Source organism: Herpailurus yagouaroundi, unplaced genomic scaffold (assembly GCF_014898765.1).
Source record: "Herpailurus yagouaroundi ecotype Mexico unplaced genomic scaffold, PumYag 165, whole genome shotgun sequence".
Taxonomy (NCBI): Eukaryota; Metazoa; Chordata; class Mammalia; order Carnivora; family Felidae; genus Herpailurus; species Herpailurus yagouaroundi.
This window is the reverse complement of record NW_024412406.1, coordinates 13,303,403-13,324,837: the sequence shown is the minus strand read 5'-3', so window position 1 is coordinate 13,324,837 and position 21,435 is coordinate 13,303,403. Positions and strand designations below refer to the sequence as shown.

General features: G+C 38.2%; 1 protein-coding gene across 13 annotated transcripts in view; it reads right to left on the bottom strand.

Moving 5' to 3' along the window:
* The window catches only part of EYA1 (EYA transcriptional coactivator and phosphatase 1), a 172,793-nt gene that overhangs the window by 93,856 nt on the left and 57,502 nt on the right, over nt 1–21,435 (bottom strand). For all 13 annotated transcript variants that reach the window (XM_040487612.1, XM_040487619.1, XM_040487613.1 and 10 more), the window contains 2 exons: nt 15,857–15,939; nt 15,246–15,432 (listed from right to left, as the gene is read on the bottom strand). In XM_040487612.1, coding sequence (XP_040343546.1) covers nt 15,246–15,432; nt 15,857–15,939 — 270 coding nt within the window. The remainder of the gene's footprint in view (nt 1–15,245; nt 15,433–15,856; nt 15,940–21,435) is intronic.

The following is a 21,435-nucleotide window of genomic DNA, read 5'->3' as shown; positions in this document are numbered from 1 at the left end:
TCTGAGTTATCTTACTCATAAAGATGACCACAAGGTGATCTTTCAGCTCAAAAATGCTTTCATTCTTCAGTGAAATTTATACATAGTGTACGTTTCTTCTGATGGAAATGATACCACCATTGAGCCCACTTAAAGGGGTACAACCCTCTAGCCTCCCTCATTTACGTCTTTATGTGCTGAGGATAAATTTCATCTCCGTTGTTAGTTTTTTTTCTCCAAACACTTTATATAAGGAATCTCCGTTCCTCTATTCTTTCAGAGCACTTTGCTGCTTCTCATTTATTAGGTTTGGCTCTTCAGAAAAATGCTCCGCGAGGACACTGAATAACCCTCTTGCTTTCTAGATCCCTGCAGAACCTAAGATAATTTTGTAACTAACAGGTGCTCACTGAATAGCTAATGGAATGTTGAAGAACATCGTCAAACTGTCATTCACATTTGAAAGGAGAAGAACCCATGCTTTCTGCCTTTCCTTCAATGAGGGAACAGTGCAATGAAATTTAATAGCAAGATTAAGAAACAAGTCTCCAGAGAAACATGCTTCCTCAGTAACCTTTATCAATATTAAAAGTGAGTCAAGGGAGGTAATTAGATGAACAAATGTACTGAAACAGACACTTTAGGGAAAACGTGAAATGGGAAACTGGAAAGGAAAGAGACTCCACAGAAAGAACAGTCTTAGAATTCTTACAGGGAGAACATTCAAAATGTCATCGGGGATGGAAAATAAAACAAACTGCAGAAGTTGCAAACACTGTCAGTGGTAGAGAAAAATGCATTCTTACATTTGGGAGGCATTTTACAATTGGCAATGTGCTTTTTTATATAAATTAGCTGGATTGAAACAAATAACAAGCCTATTAGACACGGTAGTTTGGGTCTTCAAGCAAAAAGAAGGAAAAGATGGGCAGGTGTGTGCTCTTGGGAGGCTATAATTATGAGAATCTTGAAGAGGTTTTTGTGCACATATTAACCAAAATAGTGACTTTCACGACGGTGGTTATAATGTAAAATTTGGAAAATAATTGCTTCCTGAACATGGAACGGACGCCGTGAATCTACTTTCTGGCTCCTAAAACATTTGAGTTTTTAGTTGTGTTTTCTGGATAATTTATATCTTACCTTTCTCTAAAATGGGTTTAAGATAACCCACCAAAAATGCACACCATAACTACATAGCAATTAAAAAGTTAACAAGTACATTAGAAAAAACATTAAAGCGGGAAAGGTAGAAGAAAGCCAGGAGAGACCGTGGTCAGCGGAGGTCGGCTTGCCCTAAGGTCTACCGTCAAGGGCACGAATAGTTGTATACTTGTAGGGTGCGTATAACGAGACATCAATTTTTCTACGGAAACACAGGTGTTTCTAGCACAGAGACGAGACAGAGATGCCTCACTGGACTGCTCACTGAGGGGATGTTGTATGATGCTGGGAACATACCCTCATGACATATAGAACAGCAGGTTTCATGGGATTCTCACTTCTCAGGCTGACCACAGTGGACTCCATAGGGCTAACTCAGTACTTCAGATTGCAGAGCACTGAGGTGGGGCACTTTGCTTATTTTAAGGATAAAGTTTAAAACATCTAGAAGAATGAGGCCATTATGTGCCCTTCTGGTAGCTGACAGAAGCGAGTGAGCCGTGAGTGTTATGAAGCAATGAGGTTAAGTGGTACCTGGGTGGCTCAGTTAGTAAAGTGTCCGACTTTGGCTCAGGTCATGATCTTGCAGTCTGAGAGTTCGAGCCCCACGTCGGGCTCTCTGCTGACAGCTCAGAGCCCGGAGCCTGTTTCGGATTCTGCCCCGCCCCTGCTCACGCCCTGTCTTTCTCTCAAAAATGAATAAACATTAAAAACTTCAAAAGAAAAAAAGCAATGAGGTAAAAGGTTATACTAATAAATTACTTGGTGTGGAGTTATTATTGGTTGCTTCGTTAGGTGGAGACCCATATGCTTTACTAAGTTACCTGTGCTGAGAATGGAAAGGATATTGTCTTATGAAAATTAAGGGACCTAACCAGGGAAGATGCCCATGTGGAAGGACACAGCCCTGAGGGAAGGCTCGTGATAGTCCTCAAAAAGCTGTTTGGGATTCTCGTAGACGGACGAAGCCTTCAAAGTTACATGCCATAGAGTACGACTATAATCGTTTCGTACTGGGAGATTTTTTAAGTGGGAGTTGTCTCTGTCCTGGCCAAATACACAAACAAAACCAAAAACCTCAGCAAGATCTTGAATAAACTGTATTATATTATATTCTCAGTGAATATTCCACCTTACCAAAGAGGAGAAGACTTAAAGGAATCTTCATAACTTTAAGTTATCAGAACTCTCCCATAAAAACCCGCGTAAAATAAACTAAATGCAAATAGACTTGTTGACTAGTGCTACAGGGTTAATCAGAAGTCAGAGATTAACAAATGTTCACTGAATTAATACTAGAGAATTGCTTTGACTTCTCTATCTATATTCCATAACCATTAATTCTTTTGTCACACAACCACTGACTGAGGTCTCCCAGGTAAATGAATTCCTCAGCAAGGTCTAGTAACTACATTAATGAGAGCTTTATCATCCCTGGAGAACAGCCATTACCTCCTCATAGACAACCTCATAGAAACTTCTATCATCCATCCTCACACATTTCAACCTCTGGTTTAAACCTCTCCCAGTCATAGATACCATGTGAAGGAAACTGGTGAACCACACTGTGGGGGCTTCGGTGTCTGAAACAACCACAATGCACAGCGCACCACAGTAATAATCTTCAAGAGGGAAGAAAACACACTGGCTTCCTATTGTCAAGGACCTTGCCCTTCTCATCTCCTCTATATCCCCTGGGCCAAGCACAGCACCTGGCACACAACCAGCATTTATGAATACCTGCTAAAGGCATGCACGGAAGAAGTGAACACTTGAGGGCCTAGTAGGTGTCACTTTGCTGGCCACTTACATAATGGCGTCCTCACATTCATCCCATAGACCACGAGCGGTATTATCCTCATTTCATAGACAATGGACACATCGAAGTGCTAAGTGACCCGCCCAGAGTAAATAACAGAACCAGGATTCAAACCCAGGATAGCCCAACTCCAAATCCTTAGCGACCACTCCTTTTTCTTAATTATATTCTGAGGGAGTGTGGTGCCCAAGTTCATAGAAATCCCCTGCCAGGGTGGGGGATGGGGGGGGGGGGGCCCAGCCAAGTACGCCTGAGAAATATTATACACTAGATTCAATTCTCACTGCCTATGACTGCACCAAAGGATCAGAAAAGACCTAAGGTACAGGAACCCTGCTAACTTTAAAGCTAACAGTTTGTCCCCCTAACTTCTCCTTGCTTTGAAACTCATTAGAGGATCTCTGTCCCATCTTTTGTACACAGTAGTGTGGCCTAGAGCAGTGTGGGAAAGGCCAGACTACGTCATGCTTTCTCCCAAGGCCGCCATCAAGAGATGTTGACAATGACAGGCCAAGATGCTTTGAAAAGATGTAGTATTTCTGGATTCGTTATTCATAATCAGTAAAGTGAAGGTCTTCATCAGCAAAAGAACCTATAAGGTCCCTTCTAACTTTAAAATTCCTATTGCCCAATGGCTTCACGCTAAAATTGCACAAGTAGATCTGTAGATGTGAGAGAGTCGTCAATTTACAAATCCACGCTATTCCACATATTTTCAAATCGGCTGCTTGAAACTCAGAAGCTATTTCCCATAGAAACAATGGCGGGCATGATTTCTAAACCAACCCATGACCATCAAATCAGTCAATAATCCAGGTGAATACTGCACACATACGATGTAAAGTACTAGAAAACTGTACTCAAATAGCAGCGGTTACATAAAAGTTTACAACAGTAAAATCTGTCAGAACCAACGGTGCTGAAGAAAATGCACTTTCCATTTTATGAAGAGGTATCAGTATTTTCAAAAGTTTTAGAAGGTGACTGTACTAGATTAAGATGCCCAATTACACTTTAAATTCGATGGCTTCTTTTTCCTTGAGACGAGAGTATCATCACCCCTACTCTTAGTGCTCATCAACCATGAGGTGCGAATGGAAAAATAAAGAAAAAAGAAAGGAACAGAGAAGTTGGCAATGTAGAAAACCAGGTCCTCAGAGAAGGGTAGGGGGTGGTAGAGAGGCTGTGAAAAATTGTTCCCTACACAATTCCATGACAGGTCATTATTAAGTAGGATAAGGAGGGAGGGGGGACACAGCAAATTCAGGAAAGTGGAAAAGTGTCCTACTCGTTGTTGGATTATCTAAGATATTGATCTTGGACTGATCCTCTAATTCAGGAAATACTGAAGTACAAGATAATTATAAGACAACCTTAAATATATTATATACTTACTTCCTTATAATTTCAGGCCTACACAATTTTACGAGCAAACAGAGCTCATTCAACTATTTAACATATATTTAGCTGAATACCTGCTAACTCATGCCTTTGCTGAGTTCTCGGAATAACTTAAGAAACTGAACACCCGATCGCTACTGCCTCTCTCTGTTTACATTATTTTGCTTGTTTAAAACTTCAAACACCGAGCTTCCTAGAAACAGCAGGCTTGCCTAATTAAGAATTCATGTTTGTAGTCAAGCTTCTGGAGTTAAATCCCCATGTTGTCACTGACCTCTCCTTAGCTTCTCTCTCTGTAAAATGGGGATAACGAGACCACTGCCTATCGCACGCAGCTGAATGGGAATGAACTAAGATCATGCGTGAACAGTGCTTAGAATGGTGTCTCGCACATAGCGAGTGCTCAAAAGAATCAGCTATTTTTATATTTGTATATAAAATCCACATCGAAAATACCTAGTAAATTTTTCTCTGTACGCGTATCTAGTGAAAAGAAGTAGGATATACAACAGTGTGTACAGTATTCTATTATCTTTAAGAAAAAAAATAGAAAGTATACATACTTGAAGGTGGGGGGGAAAAGTGTCCCGGGGCAAGTGCTTTGTATAGGTTCATATAAACAACATGTATCTCTGGAAAGATACACAAGAAACTCAGCTGAAAGAAATTGGCTACCGCAGATGAAGGGGATTTTACTCTTCTCTGTAAACCCCTCTGTATTTTTATACTTTTTTCCCATGCTCAAATGTTCTTATTCAGTAAATTTAAAACATTCATCAAACTTATTTGGCTGCCGAACTAGGACTAAAATTGGCAACCGTTAATCCATCCATCCTACCTTTATTGAAAATTAATCCAAATAAACCATGGGGACGAAAGGCGCAGCATAGGGAGTATAATCAGTGGTATGGTGACAGACGGTGTCTACACTTGTGGTGAGCACAGCCTAACGTACAAACTTGTCAATTTGCTACATTGTACACCTGCAACTCGTGTAACACTGTGTATTGTATTTCGATAAAAATAAATAAACTGACACACGTCCCCGAAAGTAAATAAAAGTTAATCCAAAACGTATCCATCAAACCTTTCGATCCAAATTACGTGAGGTGGAGGGATGTTAAGTTCTTTTCTCAACCCTCTTCAATTAAAAAATTCTATCAGTAAATACTTACGTCCTCCATCTTAAACGAGGGAACTTACTATGTTGATTTGTGTTGGTCCCATAGGACGCTTAATGCTTTACAGGAACAATGAATCAATTAGCTACAGACGAGGACAAAGTAATAAATGTTTGGGAGGGGCAGTAAACTAATTTAGATAGCTCAGTAATATATGCTTTCTTGTTTTGAGTATTTATATAGAAATCACATGTTAAGTATAAATATAAGAAAGAATTGCATATTTGAATTCACGCATATTAAAACGGACTCTTCACAAGCATCCTGACTTCCAGACAACGAGCTGAAGAAATTAGTCAAACCAGTAATGAGGCACAAAACGGGAAAATTCTAAAACACTGAATTTTTTACTTCTTGGAAACACAGTCCAAAATTCAAAAATAAGGCAACTCATTTTTAAGACATGCCTGACAACATAAAACAAAAAGTGAACTTTACTTTCAAGAGTTTTATAATCTCATTAAGGTTAACACTGTATCTCCTCTGGGGTGGGGGGGAAGAAAAGAAAGAAAACCAATCCCATCAAGCTAAACAAACCCAACAACCCCAAACAAACATCTGTTTTGTTTTCTCACATCTTAATGGCCTGACTATTTTAGACACAAATATTTGTTTTGCCGACAAATGTTTCCAGAATGCTAGTTAAAACTGTTTCACTGACATAGTTTATTTTTGAGCTGAACAAACTGCAAACTTCTGCAAAGTCCACAAGGCATCAGTGAAAATGAGCTAGTAGGGCCTAAAGGTTTTCAAAATCGCTCGCTCGGTAAAACGTAGCGGTCGAGATGCATGCTGTTGCAAACGTCAGGATCATTTCCACAGTGAACAGACGTAGACACGTTAGGTAGTACAGACGTGGCCCAAATTTCCTGCATTTAGAAGACAGGCCGGCAGTTTAGTTTTCCATCCTGTCACACTGAATTCCTGGGAGAGCGCAGAGTTCCTCTGCTACTTTGCACAAGAATGTTCCCGGTTTTCAGGCGCTTTGCTCTACTTTCGTGTGCCTTGGCAAGGATCAAAGAAGCAGAGGGAACAAATGGTTTCCCATGCATATTGAATTCCCTCTTATACGGATTTTTCCTGTGTCACTTGAAATTTAATATTGGCCAGATTCCCGTACATCACCTTAACCAGTAAATCGTCTGCACGCAGCCAGAGCATGGAAAGGTAAATGACAACGTCTACCTTGTTGGTAAGAATTCAAATGAAGAAACACTTTGAAAAATGGACTCTTCTGTAGCATCCATACGAAAACTCATTCCTAATGAACAATGACTAGCTTTATTTCGCGTTAACCTAAAATGTTTTAGTCACCGTTTACTCTTTTCTCTCTCATGGCTTTGTATTACTTCAAAAATACAATGATGTAGGTGACTTTTCCTTTCACAAGAATTTGGCCTCAAAATTCTTGATTAACTTAATACTTCATTTAAGGGCTATGTGCCTCATTTTCCTCATCTGTAAAATGGGCCAAATAGTAACTACACCTCATGGGGGGGGGGGTTATAAGATTACACGTAAGCCTCTAAAAACAATTACATTTTACTATGTGTTATTATTATGGTAACTGTCATAATTATCATAAGACGTTCTAAGAGATTTTGGACAAAAATATGCGATCAAGACACATTGTTTAAGTACAGCACAGTAAGTGAATTACGAATGAGTTCATATTTTGATTACACATATAGGGGTCATATGATAAAAACATTTTTAAAAGAATGGCTTAAGTACTCTTTGAAAAAGTCAATTTAAAATATTCCTTCAGGACAATTCCTCTCAAGTGGTAGTTAAATCATTTCTATCGCTTACTTGAAGAAATGTATTTTGGTTATATTGATAATAATATGCCTTAACATTTTAGTGTTTAATGTGAGAGAATAACAGTCTTCTGATGTCAGTGGCTAAGAGATGAGAATATGTAAGTTCGGCTATTATCACAAAAGGAAAACATCCCAAAATGGCCTTTTCTTTTTGCCTTATCTCTGTGTGTTTTTGAACCTAAAAGAAAACCACTGACTTCGTAAAGAATTGTTTTAAAAAAAAATTTTTTAATGAAATCCATCATTTAAAATTTAAAGTAACCTCAGATTTAACTGCGATATTGGCTTACAGTCTTAGATTTCAGTAAGAAAAAAAAAAGACTTGACTCTAATCAAAATTTTCTCTTAGAGATAGTGGAATCTGCATTTACCACGAAGTATTCTTCAGAAACCGAAAACATCCTCTAACAACAGGAAGCCATTTAATTGGGAAGATGTGAAAAACTGGACAACTGTTAAGAATGATACATACTGCACATCATCAAATCTCTAAAATTTTTCTCAAATAAAATGTTTATAAGTATACACCTCTTTAAAAGGGAGGTTTTGGGGTGCCTGGGTGGCTCAGTTGGTCGAACATCTGACTCTTGATTTAGGCTCAGGTCACGCATGGGGTTCCACACTGGGCATAAAGCCTGCTTGGGATTCTCTCTCTCTCTCTCTCTCTCTCTCTCTCTCTGCTTCTCCCCTGCTCGCATGCTTTCTCTCCCTCTCCCTTTGTCTCCAAATAAACATTAAAAAAACCTTAAAAAAATAAAAAGGAGGGTTTTGATAATGAAAATAAAAATATTTTGAGCTAAATACAAAGAAATAAAAACATCAACTTTTGTGGGATGCAACAAAAGTAATACTTAGAATTTTACAACACTTAATGAATTTATTAGAAGATACGAAACATTTAAAATCAACAATCTAAATTTCAACCCTTAGGAAAGTAGAAAAATAAGACCAAGTTAAGTCAAAAGAAAGCAGAAGAAATACTAAAATATCAGAGAAGTCAATGAAATTGAAAACAGGAAAACAATAAAGAAAAATCAATGAAACAGAAAGTTGGCTCTTTGAAAGGTCAATAAAATTTATCTCTAGCTAGGATAACAAAAGCAAAAAAAGACACAAACATTAGTGTCAGAAATGAAAAAGGCCATCACTAACAATCCCAGGGATATTACATGAATAAGAAAGGAATATTATGAATAACTCTAAGCCCACCCATTGTATAACCTAGATGATATGAATCATTCCTTGAAAAATAATCTACTAAAACTCACACAGGAAGAAATTGATAATCTGAGCAGGTTTATATCTATTAAAGAAATTGAATCAATAATTAACCTTCCAAAACAGAAAGCACTAGACCTAGATTGATTCACTGGTGAATTATACAAAATATTTAGGAAATAAATGGTACTGATTCTTTTCAATCTGTTCCAGAAAATAGTAGCAGAGAAAACATTTCCTAGTCTATGAGGTCACTATTATCCTAATACCAAAACCAGACAAAGACATTATAAGAAATGAAAACCACAGACCAATATATCTCATGAACAGAGATGCAAAGATTCTTCAAGTATTAGCAAAACTGAATCCAACAATGTATTAAAAGATTTATACACCACGACCAAGTGGGACTTATTCCAGGTAGGAAAATCTGGTGCAACATTCGAAAATAAATTAATGTAATTCATCACATCAACAGGCTAAGGAAGACAAATCATATGATCATATCAACAGATGCAGAAAAAGCACTGGACACAATCCAACACCCATTCAGGATACAAACTCTCAGCAAACTAGGGTCAGGGGAAAACTTCCTCAAGTTGATAACAAAAAAATACCTACAAAGAACATACAACTAATATCACACTTAACGGTGAGAAACCAGAAGCTTTTGTTCCCTGAGATCGGGGAGAAAGACAAGTATGCCTCCTCACCACTCCTGTTCAACACTGTACTGGAAGTCCTGGCTAATGCAATAAGATAAGAAAAGGAAACAAATGATATTCAGAGTAGGAAGAAAGACATAAATCTGCCTTTGTTCACAAATGACATAACTGTATAATAAAATACCAACGAATGTGGTGCCTGAGTGGCTCAGTCGGTTAAGTGTCCAACTTCAGCTCAGGTCATGATCTCTTAGTTCATGGGTTTGAGCCTCGCGTCGGGCTCTGTGCTGACAGCTCAGAGCCTGGAGCCTGCTTCAGATTCTGTGTCTACCCCCCCACCCCCGCCCGGCTCTCTCGCTCTCTCTCTCTCTCTCTCTGCCCCTCCTCCACTCTCAGACTCTCTCTTAAAAATAAACATTAAAAAATTTTCTTTAAAAATACCAAAGAATCAACAGAAAAACTCCTACAACTAATAAATGATTATAGTGAAGTTTTAGGATCCAAGGATCACATACAAACATGAATTGCTTTCCTAGATACCAGCAATGAGAAACTGGAATTTGAATTAAAAATATAATGTGATTTAATTAGTACCAAAAAAATATAAATCTAAGAAACATGTATAAGATATATATGAGGAAAACTACATAACTCTGATGAAAAAAACTAAAAAGGTAAACTAATGGAGAGATATTCCAAGTACATGGACAGGAAGATTCAATATTGTCAAGAGTCAATACTTTCAGTTTTTCCCACCTTGATCTTTAGATTCAATGCAATTCTAAACAAAATCTGATGAGGTTACTTGGTGGATACTGACAAGCTCACTCTAAAGTTTATGTGGAAAGGCAAAAGGTCCAGAACAGTCAACACGATATTGAAGAACACAGAGGAGTGATACTTAACTTAAAGACTTATTCTACAAAGTTATAATAATCAAGACGATGTGGCGTTGGAAAAAGAAAAGACAAACAGATCAATGAAAGACAATAGAAAGCCCAGAAATAGACCCACACAAACACAGTCAACTGATCTTTGACAAAGCAGTAAAGGTAATTCAACGTGGCAAAAGATAGGTTTCTTGACAAACCGTGCAAAAACAGGGCCATCCACATGCCAAAAAAAAAAAAAAAAAGAAAAAAAAAGGAACCTAGACACTGACTTATACTTATCACAAAAATTAGCTCAACATGGGTCAGAGACCTAAATCTAAATAGCAAAACTGTGAAACTTCTAGGTCACTACATGGGAGAAAACCTAGGTGACCTTGGGCTTGACAATGAGTTTTTAGATACAAAACCGAAAGCACGTTCCATGGAAGAAAAACTGCTCAGATGGACTTCATCCCAATCAAAAGACATCTTTCGATGTGTCTTTGAAAGACACTGTTAAGAGACAAAAAAGACAAGCCGCAGACTGGGCAAAAGCAGTTGCAAACCTTATCTGATAAAGGACTTCTATCCAAAGTATATAAGAACTCTGAAAACCCAATAGGAAAACAACCTGATTAAAAGGTGGGCAAAAGATCTGAACAGGCACCTTACCAAAGAAGACATACAGAGCAAATGAGGATACGAAAACATACTCAACATCGTATTTCATCAGGGAAATGCAAATTAAAGCAACTACACACTGCTACACACCTATTAGAAGGACCAAAGTCTGAAACACTGACACTACCAATGCTGACGAGGGTGTGGAGAAACAGGACTCTCATTCATTGCTTGTTGGATCACAAAATGATACAGCACTTTGGGAGACAAGTTGGCAGTTCCTTATAAAACTAAAGGTACTCTTATAATTCGGTGGTCACACTGCTAGGTATTTACTGAAGTGAGTTGAAAACTTATGTCTATACAAAAAGTCCGAGCACAAATATTTATAGTGGCGTTATCTATAATTGCCAAAATTAGAAGCAATCAAGATGGCTTTCAGTCGGGCAAGAGGAGGCTAGCGTTAACTAGTTGAAGAGTAGGTACGATTTTTTGAGACAAGTAAATTACGATTTTTCTAAATGACCCGATAAACCTCAGTGTAGTTCCCAAAGTGGATTAATACTTCTCTATTTCCAGATGATGTAACTTTTATTTTATTAAGATAGTCAAAACATGACTAACAAACTCGTTTCTTAAAATGAATGCAAAGGATTTAAAAATTGCTAAACGCAAATCTTAAAAGTTCTCATTACGAGAGCAAAAAATCTGCAACCACGTATGCTGGTAGATGTTAACTAGACTTCACCGTGGTGATCATTTCACAATACACACAAACAGCTCATCATTTTGTGCACCTGAAACTAATATAATGTTAAATATCAATTATATCTCAATAAAAAGAAACATGAATACAAAGGCACTGCTTTTAGTTTTTAAAATGAATTACAAATGATTGCAAATTTTGAGATAAAACTTTCATGTTCAAGTTACATTTTTTTAATGTATTATATAGATCTATCCAAAGGATAATATAGCTTTCAATATTTAATTGTAAACACATTAAAATAATTTTTGAACTTAAGATTCATGAGGAGTGACATGTGTATAGGTAATACTGCATAATACCATGAACTTAAAAGAGAGCTATTCTTTATAACTTAAAAAATACATAACACCAGGATGCCTTGGCGGCTCAGGCGGTAAGCACCCAACTCTTAGTTTTGGCTCAGGTTGTGATCTCATGGTTTGTGAGTTCGAGCCCTGCGTCGAGCTCTGCACTGACAGCTCAGAGCCTGCTTGGGTTTCTCCCTCCCTCTCTTTCTGCCCCTCCTCAGCTTGCACTCTCTTAAAATATAATACCAAATAATGAGTCCTTACATGTTTGGCCTGAAAAATCCTTGCAAGATTATATGTTTATAATGACATCACAATTTCACGAACAACACAAGAACAGATAGTACAAAGTATGGGAGGAGCGCTGCATATACCGTATATTTATTCTGTACTTTAGAATTCCAGGAAACTGAATTGTTCCACATTAGATCAGATAATAACTAGAGTCTAACTTAGAGTCCAGTGTAGAAAATATGGATTTTAAACCTAAAAGACTACTAAAACTAAAAGAACCTGAAATTATTTCAACAGAATAGACACTATTTTTCCTATTCATTAATTTCGATTGCAAAACTAAAACATTAGATTATATGTAACCAATCATTCCTTCCAATTCTTTAATGAATTTATGTACTTTTCTCATTCAAAACTTCCATTTCATCACAGACAAGTCTATAATCTTATATACGACTAATAGGAAAATGAACACCAAAAAACCGGCTGAGTCCACAGTCATACTGCAAATGTAAACAAACCAACCAACACCAGACTAAATCTTCCTTAAATTTCTCAAGTAATCCACATTTCTTTTTAATGTGGAAACTCACTGAACTTTCCACCTCTAACTACACAAGAAAGGCTAACCTGTACACTTATCTTTTAGTGGGAAGTGGTGAATCCAAGAGATCGGAAAAATATTATTTTCTCCCCAGTCCAATCGGTTTCTATTCTGTAACCAGAAAGATACTGAATATTGAAATGAGTACCTGACACACTAAACATTTATTCAAATACAATCTAAAATAGATCATTTAACCTTAAAATCGTCTGGACGCTTAAAAAAATCGTAAGTTTGTGTTATTTCCTATGTGATCTCCCCAGTCTTGCACACGGCATCCCTTTTCCAAATAAATTTCACTTAAAATAACCGCACGGTCCAGAGACCAACTTTTCTGTACAATTATATTGGTATTTTTTAGCAAATGCCCGTCACCCGTAATTTAAAAAACACAGTTAAGTCTTCACTTTGTTTTACGCTGTCTTCACTGTCAAAATGTTATGAATTAATTAAGATCACTCCGTCTTCTCATTCTATTCTTCCACAGATCCTAAAGCGTTTCTCTACTTGTTCACATAGCTATCCGATTTCAAAGCTCCTTTTAGTCCTCACGAAGTTTGCATGACCCAGATGGTTTATAGGAAAACAGGAGATCTCTCTGAAATTGGGACAAGCCATTATCTTTCCTCGTGACGCCTCTATGAAATTAACAGAGGGAAGAGAGGAAAATTCTACAACAGCTTCCACAATAAATCCAATACCTTCCGTGACAGTTTATTTTGAGAGCGATCATATAGATGTTACATCTAATGAAAAGCCCTGTATACTAGGTTCTGTGAATACTGTATTTAGACGTATGAGTTGCGGGAAGAATATAGCAAGCTAGTTTTAAAAAAGTGAAGGAAAATGGAATATGATAATCAGAGATAAAAAATATTTGGAGTTGAGCTGTGCAGCAGAAATAGTGTTCATAGTTAGTGAGGGTACAAGTTTAGGAATGCTGTAACTTCCTAATCGAAAACAAAATAGTGCTCACCTACATTTAAGAAGAAGGTGGAATACTAAAAACCTGAAGTTTTTTTTTTTTTTTTTTTTTTTTAGTGGGGGGGGGCATCTGCTAATATTGGGAAGATAAACCTATAGTAAAGGTTAGCAAAGAGTGGGCTTTGGCTCTAAGAATAAAAGGCAAAAGGGAGAAAAGTCTGTGACTGAGGATCATAGCTCACCTCATAATCCATGAAAAGAGAGACTACATTTTTTTTAATTTTTTTTTTTTCAACGTTTATTTATTTTTGGGACAGAGAGAGACAGAGCATGAACGGGGGAGGGGCAGAGAGAGAGGGAGACACAGAATTGGAAGCAGGCTCCAGGCTCTGAGCCATCAGCCCAGAGTCCGACGCGGGGCTTGAACTCACGGACCGTGAGATCGTGACCTGGCTGAAGTTGGACGCTTAACCGACTGCGCCACCCAGGCGCCCCGAGACTACATTTTTTAAAGATGTTTACTTATTTGTTTTGAAAAAGAGAGAGACAGAGAGAGAGAGAGAGGAGTACAAGTGGGGGAGGAGAAAAGAGACGGAGAAAGAGAATCCCAAGCAGGCTCCGTCTCTGCCAGCACAGAACCACATGCAGGGCTTGAACTCACCAACTGTGAGATCATGACCTGATCTGAAACCAAGAGTCAGACGCTTAACCGAGGGAGCCACCCAGGTGCCCCAGGAGACAGCACTATTCTTTTAATTTTTAAAAAATGTTTTCCTGGTTTTTGCGTGCGCGCACGCGCGTGAGAGAGACAGAAAGACAGAATAGCAGGGGAGGGACAGAGAGAATCCCAAACAGGCTCTGCAGGTGTCAGTCTACAGCCCAACATGGGGCTTGAACTCAGGAACTAGGAGATCATGACCTGAGCCAAAACCAAGAGTCAGAAGCTGAGCCACCCAGGAACCCTGACACTACATTTTTAATAAGACAAAGGTGAGAAGTACAAGAGAAAAATATCAGAAATACAGGTAAAGACCAATACAGGAAGTTAAATATACAATATTAACAGTTCCAGAAAACACTAATGGAGGGAAAGAAGTATCAAAGACACAGTAGGAAAATTTCCAGAGGTGGAGGGATTTTCATCTGGAAGGGCCTATCAAGGGTGGTGCAGAAGTATGAAAATGCTCATGCCCAGTTATGAAATTAAGTAGGCCATGATGGGGGAGAAGGGTGGGCCAGGGGAATCACTGCTTTCAATTATTAACTGTGATGTTTTTTGATTTTGGAAAAACATTAAATATTTAATGATAATCAACATTAAATTTGAGGCAACATCACTTATTTTCATGCTCCATATGTGGACAAATGTTTGTAATTATAGTTAATAATTCCATCTAAATATCTATAGTTATCTAAGATGTTATATACGTATCTTGAAAACTGACTATATTGACAATGAAAGGAACCTCGATTTCAGGTGCTTTTGAAGTTCCGTAATTTACACTAAAAATTTTCAGCAAATAAAAATAAAGTTAATGCCACAATCATGATGTTTGACTTACAGTTAGGCCATGCCCAAACTTGCCCAAACTGTGAAACCACTACATGCGTATATGACTATAGAAAAATGCATTTAAACCACCAGAAATAGAGCCTGCAGGACTAATAAAGCGCACGTAATTACCTGCTGCGGGATCCGTGACTGCCTGGCTGGTGATGCCAGATGGTGGCTCTTGAAGCTGGTAAGTGGCATTCGTGGACGGCGTGGTTGGGCTGGTGCTGCTGCTCGTCATATAATGTGCTGGGTACGGTGAGCTGTTATAATACTGTGCGTACTGACCCTGGCCGAAACTGGGATAAGTCGGATAGTCCTACCAAACCAACCACACGAGAATAACCTGTCAGAATATTGCTCCTCATTTCTTACTTTCCAAAGGGCAACTATATGGTGTTTCTGGGTCTTCTCTGAATTCACAGAGGAGCACACTAGCACCCATTGACTCAAATGTCCCGACTTGCAAACAAACTGCATGTAAGATCAGGTCCACTCTTCCTATTTCTTCGATTCCATGATGCAGTACTAGGTAAAATCAAACAAATCTGAAAACCAAACACTCTGAAAACCATATAGGACTGCTAAAGAGATTTTTTTTTTTAAGAAAAAAAAAATACATATATTAAAAGGCTCAGGTAAGCCCTCACAGTATACTATAAACAGATCTTTCTTTATATAAGAAAATCATCTGTTGCATTAAAAAATTTTTTTTCTGAAGTTAAACTGGCTTTTAAAATTACCTGCTGTGAACTGTTAAATCCAGAGGAATTTGTGAGTGAATTATTTCCTGTATATAATCCTGACGATGTTGTAAAACTGCTACCTAAAACAAAATGAAAAGAAATACGGGTGACTGAACTATGCAGAATAATGTGCCCATAAGAAATCATTATTTAGATAAAACAGAGTTGAAGTTCATTGCAAACACACTTGGTTTATCTTTAAAACCAGAATCCATGGCCATGACAAAATCGTTTCTTGAAATAGTTGACAATCTTACTTTCACTATACTGCAAAGGATTAAAGAGTAAAGAGGTTTGAATTTCTGAGGACGTAACATATAAACTGGGGACAAAATGATACATCTGTGCAAAAATATTAGTCACTGAACTTTCCATTTCAATTTGTAAAACGCACCAGGATTTTTTCATAGCTTTAAATATACATAATGTAAAATGATGGGATCTGATGAAATGATCTTGAAAGTTCTTGCAAGGTCAAAAACAACAATGCTACTTTCGAGAACTTGAAATGCTTTCAGACTTGTTCTTATCGTTATAATGGCCCACCGAAAAAGCTGATTATTTCACTTCACAAAAGAACAATGGCAACTCTTGAAGTCCTTCATAAGACAAGAATCAAAGAGGAAGGTGATCAATGTTTTGTGTATTCCGTGTGCTCTCTAGGTAACATTCTGTTTGCAGAACATCTACGTAGATGTGCTCAACAATAAATAGTTGTCACCGTGCAGGATACAAACACGAAAGCAAACCTCAGTTCCCTCCCTCGTTTTATTTACCATCTTATTGTGAAACTATTCAAAGCAACAATATACTATCTTTGGTGATATTAGCAAAGAGTTTTGAAAAGATCAGGGATTGGAAAGTGTGTAAAAAATGCGATTCATAGGCTGCAAAATGGGAATCCAAATAAGCACAGCCTTTCTGGCTGGGCTATCTGGTCAACATTTAAGTAACTTTTGAACAGCAATTGTACTGCCATTCACTTTAAGATAAAAAAAAAATACGTGGACTTATGCGCAGAGATAGTTAGCAAAGATGTTCTTCAGTGTTGTTTCCAATAACAAAACCTAGAAAGCATTCTTATGTCCCTAACAGGTGTGATTCAGAAAGCAGAACCCTCTGAAGACATTGCAATGGTATTACGATAATGCTAAATTACATGGACAATTTTTTTCATATGATTTTGATAAAGGAAAAACAAAAACAAAAAAATGTCTTGGTAAGTTCATGTGAAATATTTTTAAAATCATAAAAAAATTTTTAAAAGCACAAAAATCTCAGAACTGTTACCCATGGGAGGGTGTAACCATTGGCCACATAATGTTCATGAAGCCCGTGCACATTTTAAAATTTTCTACCCAGAAGCTGTGCTGCTTCTGTAAACAGAAAACCTTCTTCAAAAAAAATGAAAATTTTATGGCAAATGAATGGTATAGGCAATAAACGGGCTGGCGGTTCAAGGATAAAGTCTTCAGTGTGAACTAAGTATTTGCAGACGCCTTCAGGTATGATGTGGTAGTTAAGATATGCCAATGATTTATTCGCTACTCAACATTCAAGTACTACCTTGCGAGTCAGAAAACAGGGTTTCCCGTCATCACTTATGAGCGGTTTGGACTTTGACAAATCGCCTAACCCCTCTAAGACAGAATTTCCCTAACTGTGAAAAGTAGACTTCGTAAGGTTCTTCAACAGATCAGATGAGGAAAGTACAGATTGGAAAGTACAACGAGCAATCTACGGCACCACACAAGTGTTAGGAACAGTTATTGTTTACTTCAGTAAACATTTCTAAAATTCTCCACTGCATTTATGTATCTTTTCACTTTCCCAAACTAGCTAAATATGACTCGATCTCTTTGCATATCTAAAATTCTTTTCCTACTTACTTATCAAACATCTCTGAACTCTGAAAACCTGATCCAAGGCTTTGTTATTTTTATTAAGGGAAAATATTTCCTAAGATAGTTTCACATTTAGTATCACACAGACTCATATTTGAGGTTTCTTTATTTGTGCCTTTCAGGAATACCAATTGTTCAAAGTTCCCATAACATCTAACACGGTGAAGCAGAGAGCTCTCACACTCCTAATACCGACTCCACTGCAAAAATCGGGGCCTCAGATAAGCTTTCTATGTTAATGTTCATTAGCATGTGACAATCACAAAGGTTTAAACGTATGTTAAATACTGGACTCGTGGTGATAATTACAGGGGGATAAAAGGATGACTAGGACATACTTGGGACCTCACAGGGCTTCCCAGGATGACATCAGTTTTGTTTTTGTAAGCTCTGGGCTACATGGGCATGTGGCTCACTATTTAGGTATTTATCAGTGAACAGTTCATTAATATTGATATTATATATAAAGTATATATATATTATATATAAACTTACAACGAGAGTTTAAAACATTCCTTGTAAAATAAAATTTCAATTTCTTCTGGATAAGTGTGTGAATATCAATACCGTTTTTTGACTTTATTATATACATTTAATAGGAAACATTACTTGGGGTTATGACTTGTTACTTTCATTTATACTACACATTTTTGAACAATAAATACTGACCTCAATAATCCCTTTCCACCAAGAAAGTGAGTAAGATATAGAAAATATATTTTAAAAATGGATGTTTTCATTCCATAAGTTATTCCCTGGAACAAAGTAGAAAGGGCCATGGAAGCTATATTGGCACGTATTGGCCACTGAGGTATGACCAAGTAAATCACAGTTCAGTACTTGAAATGGTACCCAAGTGACTTTCCAGACTTAATGCTACTTCTAAGACTGTACATTAGCTGGAATTCAACATAAGTTATATTCATTTACTGGCTGACTGCAGGCTGAGATTCCATTCCATTTAGTATGCTGAAACAGGCTTTAATGGCACTCCTGTGGCCTCCGAGACTTAATGCAACTTCCAAAAGGGTCTGACTTACTTCAGGGAGAGGTGGGCCCACCAGAGAATCGGGCTCAGGCAATATGAACGTTTCACCACCAGAATCGGATCTATAGGGCTGCCCCACCTGCCTTCGTGGAGGACTCAGCCAAAGAGAGCTGCTAACTTTCAGTCCAGGCCACCAACACTGGATTTCTGCAACAGCCTCCTTTACTGGTTTCCTGCCCAACTTCTGGCCCCCTCCAGTTCATTTTCCACAAAGGTAGAATACTTTCTCTAATGAGCATATCTGATCTTCTCACCTCCCTGTTTAAAAAAGTAACCGTTAGTGGGCTTCCTATTGCCCTCAGGATACAATTTAAACTCCTTACCAGAGCCTATTTCTTAGACCCTGGTCTGGCTCCAGATTACCTTTTAGACTTCTTTGGTTTCTTCCCAGTAACCTCAACCCAACTCACCCAGATACACATTCCAGCCTGACTTGACACAAATGAAGCGACATGTGGTTCTCTTAAGGCTATTCTTTGCACCCCTTACTTCCTCCCCATTCGGTCCTAATTTCTAATCAACTTCATAACTGAACAGCGACTAGAAACCCTTTTCTTCAGAAAAAGCTTCCCTGAGTTCCCCTCTTCTCTTTCCTCCTAAGGCTAGATTACTGAGTCTGTCTTGCTGGCTTGCTTTCTTTCTCTGTAATGTATACTTTTAGAGAAATTATAATTTTATATAACATGTACACAAATATGTTTATAGTATCATGACTTATGAATCAGTATTTTAAGCTAATTAATAGTTAGCAAGTTGATACAAGTTAATAAATACCACTTACGTTTAAGCTCATTAGTCCTTTCCCTATTAAATAGGCTAAAAAGAAACTTAGAGCTTATATAATTAATTATTTGTAGTCAACCCATACAAATATCCCCAGTATTACCCCATACAGTAACACCAAAGACAACGTCCACTGAGCATTTCCTGTGTGTTGGGAATGTGTTCATCTTTTACCTGCTTTATCTACACCCTACCACACCTTGATCCTATAGGGAGTATTAATATTCTCATCTTGCAAATAAGGACACACAGGGTTAGGTTAAAATAATACAGCTTTCATGGGGTGAAACTGAAATTCAAAAATAGCTCTGTGCGGTTTGAGAGTCTACACAATGCTCTCTTGTCCTCTCTTACCTATTTTCCATTGCTTTGTGAGAAGTTCTGAAATTCATTCTCGTTTTCTATAGGATTAAGAAAAGCAAATAATAAGAATAGTAGCACTTAAAACTTACTGAGTGGTAACTCTGAGCCGGGCCTCCAAAACAACATTCTACATGTTACAGCTCACTGGTCCCTCACCACCACCCCACAAGGTGAGTACGCTTACGTCCCACTTTACAGATGAACAAACTGCAGAAGACATAAACGGGCACGACGGAGCTGGGGTTCAATCCCAGGCTGTCTTGCCCCAGTGTCGAAATTTCTAATCTCTATGGTATATGTACTGTGCACAAAGTAATTGGGGCTGGCATGGGGTGTTGGGGGCAAGACCTTAAAAAGAATTTTTTTAACCAACATATTGAACATACGGCTAACTGCCACACGATCATCAGGAGATGCTTGTTAAAAAAGCGCACATCTAGGCCCCTCATTGGACATGAAATTACTGTCTCCTTGAGGGAGAAAGGGGAGGGTTTTACCCTGAAAATCCACAGGTTTACCAAACGCCTCCAGTACCTGACTTTTAGGACCACTACGTTTTCTTCCAATTCAGTAGGTGTTTTCACAGCTACTTCAGAAACACGTAACCAGGACAGCCTTTCTTCTTCCACTAAGAAAGTAATCACGCTTGTCAAGCATTTATAGAATGGAAGCTTCGCAGAGACTGTTTGGGGCATTTGGGGTCCTTAAGCTGTGCTAAAGCTCGTAAAGGGAATACAGGGTCCCACCTTGATAGCTGATCTGATGCAGATCGGTGCCAACACCGCCAGATGAATTTCACCAGTTCAGAACACCACAAAGGCAAAATCGCAACCACAGTGCTCCCAAGAAAGTTTTGGTGTGTAGCCGCAAAACCCCCTTCCTACCCGGGGCAGGCCCAGCAGGAGAGGCACATTTGTGTCGAGGGCTGCCGGATGGCGGGCTTGAACACGGACGCTGGAGGCGAGGGAGGGCAAGACACGACCAACAAAACGAAAACAAAAACAAAAAACCAGACCTCCTTTGTCCATTAGGTTCAATCTGCAGAGAGTTTCTATTTGATTTAGGAGTCTTCACTTTCATCTTAGGTCACAGAATCAGGCTTAATATTCAGAATTCCTTTATCAAAATAAAGTAGTTTTCTCCTGCCTAGAGACAAATGACTTTACACGAAAAGTCACCTCTAGGTAAAGGAGAAAGCAGAAATATTCTGTAATAAAATGCTTTATATTTTATGTAATGTTAGTATTACAAAAATTCCCCAAAGCAGAAGCAATTCCCACTTAGAACTCATTATTTCTTAATTAAGGAGGTTGGCGGGGGGGGGGGGCGGGCGCGCAAGTGACGCTCCAGTAATGCCCAGGATTATTCTTGGTACAGTTAGGAATTTACGCTCCAAGCAGGATGGTGGTGGGGGAACCTTCTTACCCAGTCGTTAAGAGAAAAATCTTCTCTATTTAAATAGTTTACTATTGTGAAAA